At 33.3% G+C, this 13,378-nt stretch overlaps 1 protein-coding gene across 3 annotated transcripts in view; it reads right to left on the bottom strand.

Moving 5' to 3' along the window:
• The window catches only part of EEA1 (early endosome antigen 1), a 125,016-nt gene that overhangs the window by 63,290 nt on the left and 48,348 nt on the right, over positions 1-13,378 (bottom strand). For 2 of the 3 annotated variants that reach the window (XM_061205423.1, XM_061205425.1), the window contains exons 6-9: positions 11,607-11,646; positions 9,149-9,262; positions 3,636-3,757; positions 2,564-2,719 (exon numbers count right to left, since the gene is read on the bottom strand). In XM_061205423.1, the coding sequence (XP_061061406.1) occupies positions 2,564-2,719; positions 3,636-3,757; positions 9,149-9,262; positions 11,607-11,646 (432 nt within the window). The remainder of the gene's footprint in view (positions 1-2,563; positions 2,720-3,635; positions 3,758-9,148; positions 9,263-11,606; positions 11,647-13,378) is intronic. The other variant, XM_061205424.1, reaches the window with a different exon arrangement.

The raw sequence follows: 13,378 nt of genomic DNA, 5'->3' as shown, positions 1-13,378 counted from the left end.
TCTGAGTCCTTGTGGGATTTTTTCTTTTTTTAAATTCAAACAGAAAGTCACAAAAATTATACTCATCCTCATCAGTTCACTCAGTCCCATGTAATTAATTTTTTTTTTCATCTTGATCTTTTGTTAGCACTTTTATGAGCTCATCAGTTTTCCATTAGAGTTCTGAAAATGCTTATTCATTCAGTTCAGCAGTACAGTCAGGTACCAGAAACCTGGTATAATATATTTATATTTATATTTATATTTAATATAAATGTTTCAGATATTACATGAAATTTCTAAAAATCTTATATGTTCTGGTATAATGTTATAAGTCATAATCCTAGTTATTATTTTAAAATGTATATCTCAGAAAAAACTAATTTTCTTGTCAACTGCATTATTATGAACTTTCATCAAATCTTTAACCGTGGTCATTTTCTTTAAGTCTTTTGTCATTTATAGATTTTTTTAAATGTCAATGAATTCATAAGTTATATTGTTAATGAAAGGAATGGAACATATTTAACAATGTATAATACCAGATTGTATATCTTGAGCCTCAACTAGAAATACCAAACAAATCATTACATTTTTAGTTTCTTTAATTCCTTTTACTGTTTTGTTTCTGATTCCAATGTTTTAGGTTCAGTAAAGCAGTAATATATAAAATAGTTTTTTTTCTATTAAGTTCAAGTTATATAATTCACTAACACACTTAACTGAGAATAAATAGAAATGAATTTTAATAAATTAATAAAATACATGCCATTTTTCAAGGAGTAAGCAGAAGCTAAAAACAGTTATAAACAAATAAATGAGATGGAATATTTAGACAGTAATTTTTTTCATATGGAAATGGTATGAGACACAACTCAAAAGTACTTTAAGCTATACTCAATACAAATATACAATGTCAAGATATAAAAAGTAATAAAAATAAGTATTAGATCAAGATTAATAGCACAAATTTACTTCTAAGGCAATCACCAGACCACCTAAAATGGGAAATAACATGATATAGAAAGAACACGAGTTTCAGACAGGACTTGAGTTCTAATCCACGCTTCTTTATGTTAGGTGCATGACCTTGAACAAGTTATTTAACCTCATTGAGCCCAGATTCCTTAAATATAAAACAAACTTAATACTTAACTTACAGGGTTAAAAGAAATTTCTACTCAAGCATTATTTGGATGGGATTTTACCTCATGAGACTTCTTTGATTCAGCCTCTCCTTGATTACACATTAGGAGCTTTTTATTGGCTTTGATAAATTCATGAACTCCCTGGAATTATTTGAAAATTTGTGGGACTATGTGTCATTGGGCTACAAAGATCACTTTTGGGAAATCTGCACCTGAAGTTCATAAACTTTAAAGTCTGAAGTGTTAGGCATCATAAAGCCTCACATGCCTATGCATGTTGTACCCATAAACTTTCACCATTCCTCCACTGATAAGATATAGGAGGAACTAAAATAAAGGATGACATGGGTTATCTATATTTATACTCCATAGCTCATTAATAAGTTACTAATTATGAATAGAGTGGCTTTTAGATCACCAGCTGAAAAACTCTAAGAAAGAGATGCAAGTTGAAATGTCACTATAACTTAACTTTTTAAACTGAAAACATGAAAAACAGAGGTCTACATCATATATGGGAGCTTAAGAACTACACATAGTAGTAGTTATAACAAAATACCTCCTATGATACAGTAGGAAGGACAAAGGCTATCATTTTTAAGCAAGTATATTTACTACACATCCTAGAGTTTGTCATATGCTGACATAATTATATAAGGGATTTACAGGCCAAAGTCATGCAAGAAATAGTAGAAGAAACTGAGAATGTTTATCCTGGAAGAGAAAAAAACTCAGAGTAAATATGAACAGTCTTCAAATATTTCATGTGGAAAAGAACAATTTATTATGTTTAATTCCTGAGAACTGGAACCAGTGCATGTAAATTATAGGGAAACAAATGCCAACTCAATGGAATGGCTGACTTAGGAAGAAATATGCACCCCCTACATCACCTAGCAAGAGTTGTAGATCACTTATCAGAGAGGCTATAAAGGGAATTCCTGGATGGAGTGTTAGACTAGATGATTCTTATGACTTCTTTCAACCACATAATTAAATAACTGATAAATGAAAAAGAAGTCGAATAGAAAATAAGTCTTAAATACTTTTTCTAAACAACATTGGTTATACAAATGAAGAAAATGAAATCATACTTCCTTTACCCCTACCAAATTGAAATAAACTTAATTACTACTTACTGACTAGTCCGGAGCAAATTTAACTTTAAATATAATTTCTACACGATATACATCATTTATTAAACAGAATAATACTCCTGTATGCAAACATTCTTCTCTAAGTCTCTAGCTTCATAGAGCAAAGATTAAAAATATTGACTATCAGACCATATTGACTATATACAAATATTACTCAGACCAGATGAAAGAAAGGCAAATACTGCTTGATAGGTCACTCAGAAAAATCCTGGCTTCACTCAAGAGTGCACACTAAACAAGTTAACATCAATCTCATTTAAGTGCACTAAACTTCATTACCTGTGAGTGAGCATGTTCTGCTTGTAACTTTTTGCATTCATCTTTGAGTTTTTCAGATTCTCTCTCACGTTCCAAGGTCATGTTGTCCATTAGCGTTTGAACTTGGACCAGTTCTTTCTTAAGCACAGCAACATCTTCTATTCCAGGTCTCTGAAGCTGTGAAGCAACACATTTTTATTAAAAATCACAGTGAAACTAAAATAACACACATTTTTAAAATAGTTTTACTACTAAGAAAGTAAAATAAAACAATCTTTAATATCAATTACTAGATTCCAAACATCAAACACTGATGTCTTCCCCCAACAATCCTCTCCTTTTCCCGCTCTATCTTATACTTAATAGTATTACCACTCAAGGTACAAAATCGCAAATTCACAATTATCCTTAGCGCTTTAATTGCTTTCCTTTCCTTCACAAACTACACCCACTGGTAATAACAATCACTTGATAAATGCTAAATTCCTTCATTTTTTTATCCTATGAAACTGGTCAATAACATGAAGAAGAAACAGGTATAAGCATAATTTGAGTTTGTGCAGGTTGAATACAGTTGATTCATTTATTCATATATTTCTTGAGTGCTAAATAAAGGACAGAAAGGCGGCAAGGACAGATCCAAAGTTGTTAAGCCTGGGGAGAGTGATGAAAATACATGGTACCAATGACAGAAATACAGTTACAGAGGAAATAGGATGACTTGATGTTATACTTGTTGAATTTGAAATGAAAGCTAGAAATGCAATCAGAAGTGTCCTAAAAGTATGGATTTATAAAACTAAAGTTCAAGGGATGGTAAGATCAGAGATGCAAATATGGAAACTACTAAAAAAGACAGTTGATACTAAGATAGAAACAACAAAAATGTTAATGTCATAAATTATGTGTCATAAAATTCCATTTTTACTTTAAAAATCATATAAAGTATATACATTTACGTGGTAAAACTATAGGGAATTTTTTCTTTCCTCCATTCTACTCAGGCTGTACTTTCAAAAACGTTTCATCAGTGTATATATTTCATTTTTCAATTTCAAATAAGGTACATTCTAATAAATGGCTTCTAAATTACCAGTTCACTCTTTAGATCGTGAATTACAGTTGCTCCTTTGTTTAATTCTTCTGTTAGATGTGTCACTTTTTGTTCAGCAGCTTCTCGAAGACTCCTTTCTTCATCATATTTTGACTTTATATCTAATTCAGGATAGTTACACAAATGACATGACATTAACTCTACGGAAGAACAGTTTTATAAATTCTTGTATATTCCAGTATATATCTATATATCACTCTAATTCAAATTCACATTCCTTTGATAACCATAAATATATACAATAAAATTATACTTCTGATTACATTAAATGATAAACTTTATTTTTTTTAATTTTTGAATTTTATTTATTTTCTTATACAGCAGGTTCTTATTAGTCATCAATTTTATACACGTCAGTGTATACATGTCAATCCCAACCGCCCAATTCATCCCACCACCACCACCACCCCCCCGCCGCTTTCCCCACTTGGTACCCATACGTTTGTTCTCTACATCTGTGTCTCAATTTCTGCCCTACAAACCAGTTCATCTGTACCATTTTTCTAGGTTCCACATATATGCATTAATATACAATATCTGTTTTTCTCTTTCTGACTTACTTCACTCTGTATGACAGTCTCTAGATCCATCCATGTCTCAACAAATGACTCAATTTTGTTCCTTTTTATGGCTGAGTAATATTCCATTGCATATATGTACCACATCTTCTTTATCCATTCGTCTGTCGATGGGCATTTAGGTTGCTTCCATGACCTGGCTATTGTAAATAGTGCTGCAATGAACATTGGGGTACATGTGTCTTTTTGAATTGTGTTTTTCTCTGCGTATATGCCCAGTAGTGGGATTGCTGGATCATGTGGTAATGCTATTTTTAGTTTGTTAAGGAACCTCCATACTGTTCTCCACAGTGGCTGTATCAGTTTACATTCCCACCAACAGTGCAAGAGGGTTCCCTTTTCTCCACACCCTCTCCAGCATTTGTTGTTTGTAGATTTTCTGATGAAGCGCATTCTAACTTGTGTGAGGTGATACCTCATTGTAGTTTTGATTTGCATTTCTCTAATAATTAGTGATGTTGAGCAGCTTTTCATGTGCTTCTTGGCCATCTGTATGTCTTTTTTGGAGAAATATCTATTTAGGTCTTCTGCCCATTTTTGGATTGGGTTGTTTCTTTTTATAATATTGAGCTGCAAGAGCTGTTTATATATTTTGGAGATTAATCCTTTGTCTGTTGATTCATTTGCAAATATTTTCTCCCATTCTGATGGTTGTATTTTCGTCTTATTTATGGTTTCCTTTGCTGTGCAAAAGCTTTTAAGTTTCATTAGGTCCCATTTGTTTATTTTTGTTTTTATTTCCATTACTCTAGGAGGTGGATCAAAAAAGATCTTCCTGTGATTTATGTCAAAGAGTGTTCTTCCTATGTTTTCCTCTAAGAGTTTTATAGTGTCCGGTCTTACATTTAGGTCTCGAATCCATTTTGAGTTTATTTTTGTGTATGGTGTTAGGGAGTGTTCTAATTTCATTCTTTTACACGTGGCTGTCCAGTTTTCCCAGTACCACTTATTGAAGAGGCTGTCTTTTCTCCATTGTATATCCTTGCCTCCTATGTCATAGATTAGTTGACCATAGGTGTGTGGGTTTATCTCTGGGCTTTCTATCTTGTTCCATTGATCTATGTTTCTGTTTTTGTGCCAGTACCATATTGTCTTGATTACTGTAGCTTTGCAGTTTAGTCTGAAGTCAGGTAGTCTGATTCCTCCAGCTCCATTTTTTTCCCTCAAGACTGCTTTGGCTATTCGGGGCCTTTTGTGTCTCCATACAAATTTTAAAATTTTTTGTTCTAGTTCCGTAAAAAATGCCATTGGTAATTTGATAGGGATTGTATTGAATCTGTAGATTGTTTTGGGTAGTATAGTCATTTTCACAACATTGATTCTTCCAAAACAAGTACATGGTATATATCTCCATCTGTTGGTATCATCTTTAATTTCTTTCATCAGTGTCTTATAGTTTTCTGCATACAGGTCTTTTGTCTCCTTAGGAAGGTTTATTCCTAGGTATTTTATTCTTTTTGTTGCAATGGTAAATGGGAGTGTTTCCTTAATTTCTCTTTCAGATTTAACATCATTAGTGTATAGGAATGCAAGAGAGTTCTGTGCATTAATTTTGTACCCTGCAACTTTACCAAATTCATTGATTAGCTCTAGTAGTTTTCTGGTGGCATCTTTAGGATTCTCTATGTATAGTATCATGTCATCTGCAAACAGTGACAGTTTTACTTCTTCTTTTCCAATTTGTAGTCCTTTCACTTCTTTTACTTCTCTGATTGCCGTGGCTAGGACTTCCAAAACTATGTTGAATAACACCGGTGAGAGTGGACATCCTTGTCTTGTTCCTGATCTTAGAGGAAATGCTTTCAGTTTTTCACCATTGAGAATGATATTTGCTGTGGGTTTGTCATATATGATCTTTATTCTGTTGAGGTAGGTTCCCTCTATGCCGACTTTCTGGAGAGTTTTTTTATCATAAATGGGTGTTGAATTTTGTCAAAAGCTTTTTCTGCATCTATTTAGATGATCATATGGTTTTTATTCTTCAATTTGTTAATATGGTGTATGACATTGATTGATTTGCATATATTGAAGAATCCTTGCATCCCTGGGAAATATCCCACTTGATCATGGTATATGATCCTTTTAATGTGTTGTTGAATTCTGTTTGCTAGTATTTTGTTGAGGATATTTGCATCTATATTCATCAGTGATATTGGTCTGTAATTCTCTTTTTTTGTAGTATCTTTCTCTGGTTTTGGTATCAGGGTGATGGTGGCCTCATAGAATGAGTTTGGGAGTGTTCCTTCCTCTGCAAGTTTTTGGAAGAGTTTGAGAAGGATGGTTTATCCATTTTGCTTATCTTCTCAAAGAACCAGCTTTTAGTTTTATTGATCTTTGCTATTGTTTTGTTTGTTTCTATTTCATTTATTTCTGCTCTTTTATTATTTCTTTCCTTCTGCTAACTTTGGGTTTTGTTTGTTCTTCTTTCTCTAGTTCCTTTAGGTGTAAGTTTAGATTGTTTATTTGAGATTTTTCTTGTTTCTTGAGGTAGGCTTGTATAGCTATAAACTTCCCTCTTAGAACTGCTTTTGCGGCATCCCATAGGTTTTGGATCATCGTGTTTTCATTGTCATTTGTCTCTAGGTATTTTTTGATTTCCTCTTTGATTTCTTCAGTGATCTCTTGGTTATTTAGTAACGTAGTGTTTAGCCTCCATGTGTTTGTGTTTTTTACGTTTTTTCCCCTGTAATTCATTTCTACTCTGATAGCACTGTGCTCAAAAAAGATGCTTGATATGATTTCAATTTTCTTCAATTTACTGAGGCTTGATTTGTGACCCAAGATGTGATCTATCCTGGAGAATGTTCCATGCACACTTGAGAAGAAAGTGTAATCTGCTGTTCCTGGATGGACTGTCCTATAAATATCAATGAAATCTATCTGGTCTACTGTGTCATTTAAAGCTTCTGTTTCCTTATTTATTTTCATTTTGGATGATCTGTCCATTGGTGTAAGTGAGGTGCTAAAGTCCCCCATTATTATTGTGTTACTGTCGATTTCCTCTTTTACATCTGTTAGCAGTTGCCTTATGTATTGAGGTGCTCCTATGTTGGGTGCATATATATTTATAATTGTTATATCTTCTTCTTGGACTGATCCCTTGATCATTATGTAGTGTCCTTCCTTGTCTCTTGTAACATTCTTTATTTTAAAGTCTATTTTATCTGATATGAGTATTGCTACTCCAGCTTTCTTTTGACTTCCATTTGCATGGAATATCTTTTTCCATCCCCTCACTTTCAGTCTGTATGTGTCCCTAGGTCTGAAGTGGGTCCCTTGTAGACAGCATATATATGGGTCTTGTTTTTGTATCCATTCAGCGAGCCTGTGTCTTTTTGTTGGAGCATTTAATCCATTCACGTTTAAGGTAATTATCGATATGTATGTTCCTATGACCATTTTCTTAATTGTTTTGGGTTTGTTTTTGTAGGTCCCTGTCTGATCTTGTGTTTCCCACTTAGGGAAGTTCCTTTAGCATTTGTTGTAGAGCTGGTTTGGTGGTGCTGAATTCTCTTAGCTTTTGCTTGTCTGTAAAGCTTTTGATTTCTCCATCGAATCTAAATGAGATCCTTGCCGGGTAGCATAATCTTGGTTGTAGGTTCTTCCCCTTCATCACTTTAAGTATATCATGCCACTCCCTTTTGGCTTGTAGAGTTTCTGCTGAGAAATCAGCTGTTAACCTTATGGGAGTTGCCTTGTATGTTGTCGTTTTTCCCTTGTGGCTTTCAATAATTTTTCTTTGTCTTTAATTTTTGGCAATTTGATTACTATGTGTCTCAGTGTGTTTCTCCTTGGGTTTATCCTGTATGGGACTCGCTGCGCTTCCTGGACTTGGGTGGCTATTTCCTTTCCCATGTTAGGGAAGTTTTCAACTATAATCTCTGCAAATATTTTCTCTGGTCCTTTCTCTCTCTCTTCTCCTTCTGGGACCCCTATAATGGGAATGTTGTCCCTGAGGTCTCTTAGGCTGTCTTCATTTCTTTTCATTCTTTTTTCTTTATTCTGTTCTGCAGCAGTGAATTCCACCATTCTGTCTTCCAGGTCACTTATCCATTCTTCTGCCTCAGTTATTCTGCTATTGATTCCTTGTAGTGTAGTTTTCATTTCAGTTATTGTATTGTTCATCTCTGTTTCTTTTTTCTTTAATTCTTCTAGGTCTTTGTTAAACATTTCTTGCATCTTCTCGATCTTTGCCTCCATTCTTTTTCCGAGGTCCTGGATCATCTTCACTATCATTATTCTGAATTCTTTTTCTGGAAGGTTGCCTATCTCCACTTCATTTCGTTGTTTTTCTGGGGTTTTATCTTGTTCCTTCATCTGGTACATAGCCCTCTGCCTTTTCATCTTGTCTATCTTTCTGTGAATGTGGTTTTTGTTCCACAGGCTGCATGACTGTAGTTCTTCTTGCTTCTGCTGTCTGCCCTCTGGTGCTAAATGATAAACTTTAAATGATCAAATGTCTTTGTCTACATAAATTCCACACAGCAATAAATTACTAATTAGCATTTTAATGTATACTTAATCACATACAATATTTTACCTAAAAGCATGTATATGTAGTTAAAAAAATTATATGTAATTGTTAGCATAACCAAATGTTAAATCTGTCCTATATTATTTGACTTCTTCAAAATGTTACTTGTTAATCTTTAAGCATACCCCAAAAGAAAATTCATCCTTTCTAAAATTCAGGAAGAATTTTACAGAGAAAATCAGTCCTTTGAAGGGAGGAGGTGGAAGAAGAAACAAAATAACTTATAAAGCAACTCTATTATCATTAAATGCCAGTAATCACCACCACAATCTATAACAAATGCTTTATCACAGTAAAATACAATGTTTATTTCTAGGATATACAATGGCAAAATTGTAATGTGACTGATATATTGGCTAAATAATTGTGATTTAATTTACCTGCAATTTCAGTGGCAAGTTGGGCTGCTTTCTGTTCAAATAAGTCTTTCATTTGCTTAATATTAAAATTTTCTGTTTGGGCTTCTTCTAACTTCTGCTCCAGAGACTGTAGTTCTACAAAAAAGTACAGTAGTTATTCAAATACAATGTGAATTACATTTCCTAAATTGTTATTACTTATATCATAATCATTGTAGAAGTTAAAGACAATCAACATGCATCTACTAGCCAATTACAAGTAGAGTATCTTCACATTTTAAGAATTAAGCATAGGGTTTCCCTGGTTAAGAATCCTCCTGTCAATGAAGGGGACATGGGTTGGAGCCCTGTTCCAGGAAGATCCCACATGCCTCGGAGCAAGTAAGCCCGTGCGCCACAACTACTGAGCCTGCACTCTAGAGCCTGTGAGCCACAACTACTGAGCCCACGTGCCGCAAATACTGAAGCCTGCACACCTAGAGCCTGTGCTCCGCGACAAGAGACGCCACTGCAATGAGAAGCCCGCACACCGCAACAAAGAGTAGCCCCAGCTCACCGCAACTAGAGAAAGCCAGCATTCAGCAACAAAGACCCAACGCAGCCAAAAATAAAATAAATAAATTTATTTTTTTAAAAAAAGAAAGAATTAAGCATAGCCAATTCATTTAAGGCTCAAGTCATAGTTTACAAACATGTAAAGCAAATGAAAGGAATATTTAGCAATCATACCCAAACAATTTATAAATATTTGTTTAAGGATTATTTTGACTTCACGTTTCTCAGTTATTTTCCTGTATGTGTCAACTGACCAAAAAGTAATATATCCTGCGCCTCTGATGAAATGTGTCACAATGTGAAATGAAATTAGAACTGTTTTAAGAACAATCAAGGTCTTAAATAAAATAATCAATTAAAATATGCAGTCATCTCCTACTACTTCATTCTCATAAAGAAAAGGGATTTCAGAGGGACATTAAATACAATAGCTAATCTCAAAATATAATTTTGATTATTCATTGTGCATTCCTCCAGTTAAAGTCCATTACAAAGATGCTAGTTTCATCATTTTTTTATTTCAAGAGAAAAAACTGCATCGCTCTTTAATACAGATCTAAATTTTCATTAACCACCATATTAATGTAATATTTCAGAAGTTTCTTTATAACTTCAGAATATAATGAACTAAAAAAGGACTAAGATTTCATTAACTGATTAAGTTACAAAGTTCACAGGTAATAGACACTCTCTAATATGACTGTTATCTTCACTGTTTTAAAGCCATAAAGTATAATCACAAAACAAAATTCATGTAGCAAGCATCACAGAAAAAGAAAGAAGTAAAAAAGGATGAGAAGGAAGAAAAATGAAAAAATAACAGCTTTAAGTAAAGTTACCTGCTGATACTGACAAAGGATTAATCTCCAAGATTTACAAGCAGCTCATGCAGCTCAATAACAAAAAATCAAACAACCCAATCCAAAAATGGGCAGAAGACCTAAATAGACATTTCTCCAAAGAAGATATACAGATTGCCAACAGACACATGAAAGAATGCTCAACATCATTAATCATTAGAGAAATGCAAATCAAAACTACAATGAGGTATCATCTCACACCGGTCAGAATGGCCATCACCAAAAAATCCAGAAACAATAAATGCTGGAGAGGGTGTGGAGAAAAGGGAACCCTCTTGCACTGTTGGTGGGAATGTAAATTGATACAGCCACTATGGAGAACAGTATGGAGGTTCCTTAAAAAACTACAAATAGAACTACCATACGACCCAGCAATCCCACTACTGGGCATATACCCTGAGAAAACCAGAATTCAAAAAGAGTCATGTACCACAATGTTCATTGCAGCTCTATTTACAATAGCCAGGACATGGAAGCAACCTAAGTGTCCATCATCGGATGAATGGATAAAGAAGATGTGGCACATATATACAATGGAATATTACTCAGCCATAAAAAGAAATGAAATGGAGGTATTTGTAATGAGGTGGATGGAGTTAGAGTCTGTCATACAGAGTGAAGTAAGTCAGAAAGAGAAAAACAAATACAGTATGCTAACACATATATATGGAATCTAAGGGAGAAAAAAAAGTCATGAAGAACCTAGTGGCAAGACGGGAATAAAGACACAGACCTACTAGAGAATGGACTTGAGGATATGGGGAGGGGGAAGGGTGAGATGTGACAGGGTGAGAGAGTGTCATGGACATATATACACTACCAAATGTAAAATAGATAGCTAGTGGGAAGCAGCCACATAGCACCGGGAGATCAGCTCGGTGCTTTGTGACCACCTAGAGGGGTGGGATGGGGAGGGTGGGAGGGAGGGAGATGCAAGAGGGAAGAGATATGGGAACATATGTATATGTATAACTGATTCACTTTGTTATAAAGCAGAAACTAACACACCATTGTAAAGCAATTATACTTCAATAAAGATGTTTTAAAAAAAAAAAAAAAGTTACCTGCTGATGAATCAGCCACTAATCCATCAGGTTTAGACTCCTCGATGAAAACAAAAAACATAAACAAATGCATTAAAAGGAAAAGACAATACTGTTACAATTGCCAATGTGAAAAAAATCTCTGAAATCCACATTCTGTCAGGTAAGTAGCAAGATTTTGATGAAAATCAAATCTTGGCCTGCTCACATTCTTCTAGATCTCTAAGGTCCGACTAGGCAGTCTGGAATAATGATGTTAACTGTAGCTCACTGATTCTAAGAATTCTTTTATGTTAACATATATTAAATTTTTATGAGTCTTGCCAAGATGGCATCTTAAATTCCATAAATACAGTAATAAGTAACAAAGTATCACAATTATAAAAATAGATTCTAAAGCACATACTTAAGTTAGCAGACAAGATTCAATCCTATAATAGTTGAAAATTTTCATAAGCTGAAATATGCCATGAAACTAACACTACTAAAAAAATTGGCTTTAAAAACATAAATTTTTAATTCCAGATTATAAATTGTCTTTAAAGAAGCCGAAATAAAGAATGTATTCCATAAGGTTTAATTTATCACATGCATTAGGAATAAAATAATATACTACCTAGTCATTATTTCCATATTCTAAAGAATTATATATATCTGAAAAAGTTTCATAAGGTATCTCATAGTACATCTGACTTTTTATTTTCCTATACATTGGATTTAGACATACTGATTGCTAATAATCATCAATATTTAAAATACATTATCCCCCAAAGGTAAATTTCTTATCAAGGCAATTGCACTGTGGGAATGCATTTAATTTATTATAAATGTAAAATAGCCATCTCAAATGTAGTAAACAATTTCCTCTGTGTTTTCAGGTGAGGAAAATAATACAGCTCATGTTTGACTGATTGTTAATGGCATCTATGTAAAACATACGTAAGTGAACTATAAGTATTTTAGATTACTAAAAACCTCTTTAATGTGACCTCAATTATAGAAGCTTAGCAGTAATAAGACTGATATCTTTTTATCCATTTATTTGTTTTTTTCCCTAGTCCAAATCACAATTTTTGGTGAAATGACAAAAAGACCAACTGGGAGTCATAATGTGCTAAGATAATGTGTACAGGGATCACTAATTACTTTATAAAAGTATTAGAGCTATAGTTAAAGGGTGTCAGTTTTATTCTTACAAATGAAAACTATACATGTATTTGGTAAAATTCATTATTCTATGATTCTTTATGTAATTTTAGTATAAAAGTCAAAATAATTTTAGTATAAAAATCATAATTGGTTAAGACATTGTTTAGAAAATACATTAAGCTATAAAGAACATATATATATAAAGAATCTGAGATATCAAGTGAAATCCCTCAAAATAACTACTTTTGATACCACAATGATTTTCTTGTTCTTTTCCCTATATATTATTTTTATATAAAGTTGTATAGTACATATGTGCCTGTGTGTGTACAAAGACACAAATGTTTTTTAACATCATTAATACATCAGTTTTCCCATGTTTTCAAACAATCTCCACTAATATAAACTGTAAGCAGCTACTAATAGTTCTGTCCTTATTAATAGACATTTTAGTGATTTTCAATTTGTCACAAACACAAATGCTTTGAAGAGCTTCTCTACTGTTTGAACCTATATTTCTTAACCATTTAGGTATATTGTCAGAAAATAAGAATAATGTTTTAAACAATCCATAGGTAAATGATTCTTAATGGAGCACCTTTAAGGAGTTACATCTGACCTTCCCACATATTAGTTATATTGGT

The sequence above is a fragment of the Eubalaena glacialis genome, chromosome 11 (genome assembly GCF_028564815.1).
Source record: "Eubalaena glacialis isolate mEubGla1 chromosome 11, mEubGla1.1.hap2.+ XY, whole genome shotgun sequence".
NCBI lineage: Eukaryota > Metazoa > Chordata > Mammalia > Artiodactyla > Balaenidae > Eubalaena > Eubalaena glacialis.
Note: the sequence above shows the minus strand (reverse complement) of the source record. Positions and strands in the feature narration are given on the sequence as shown.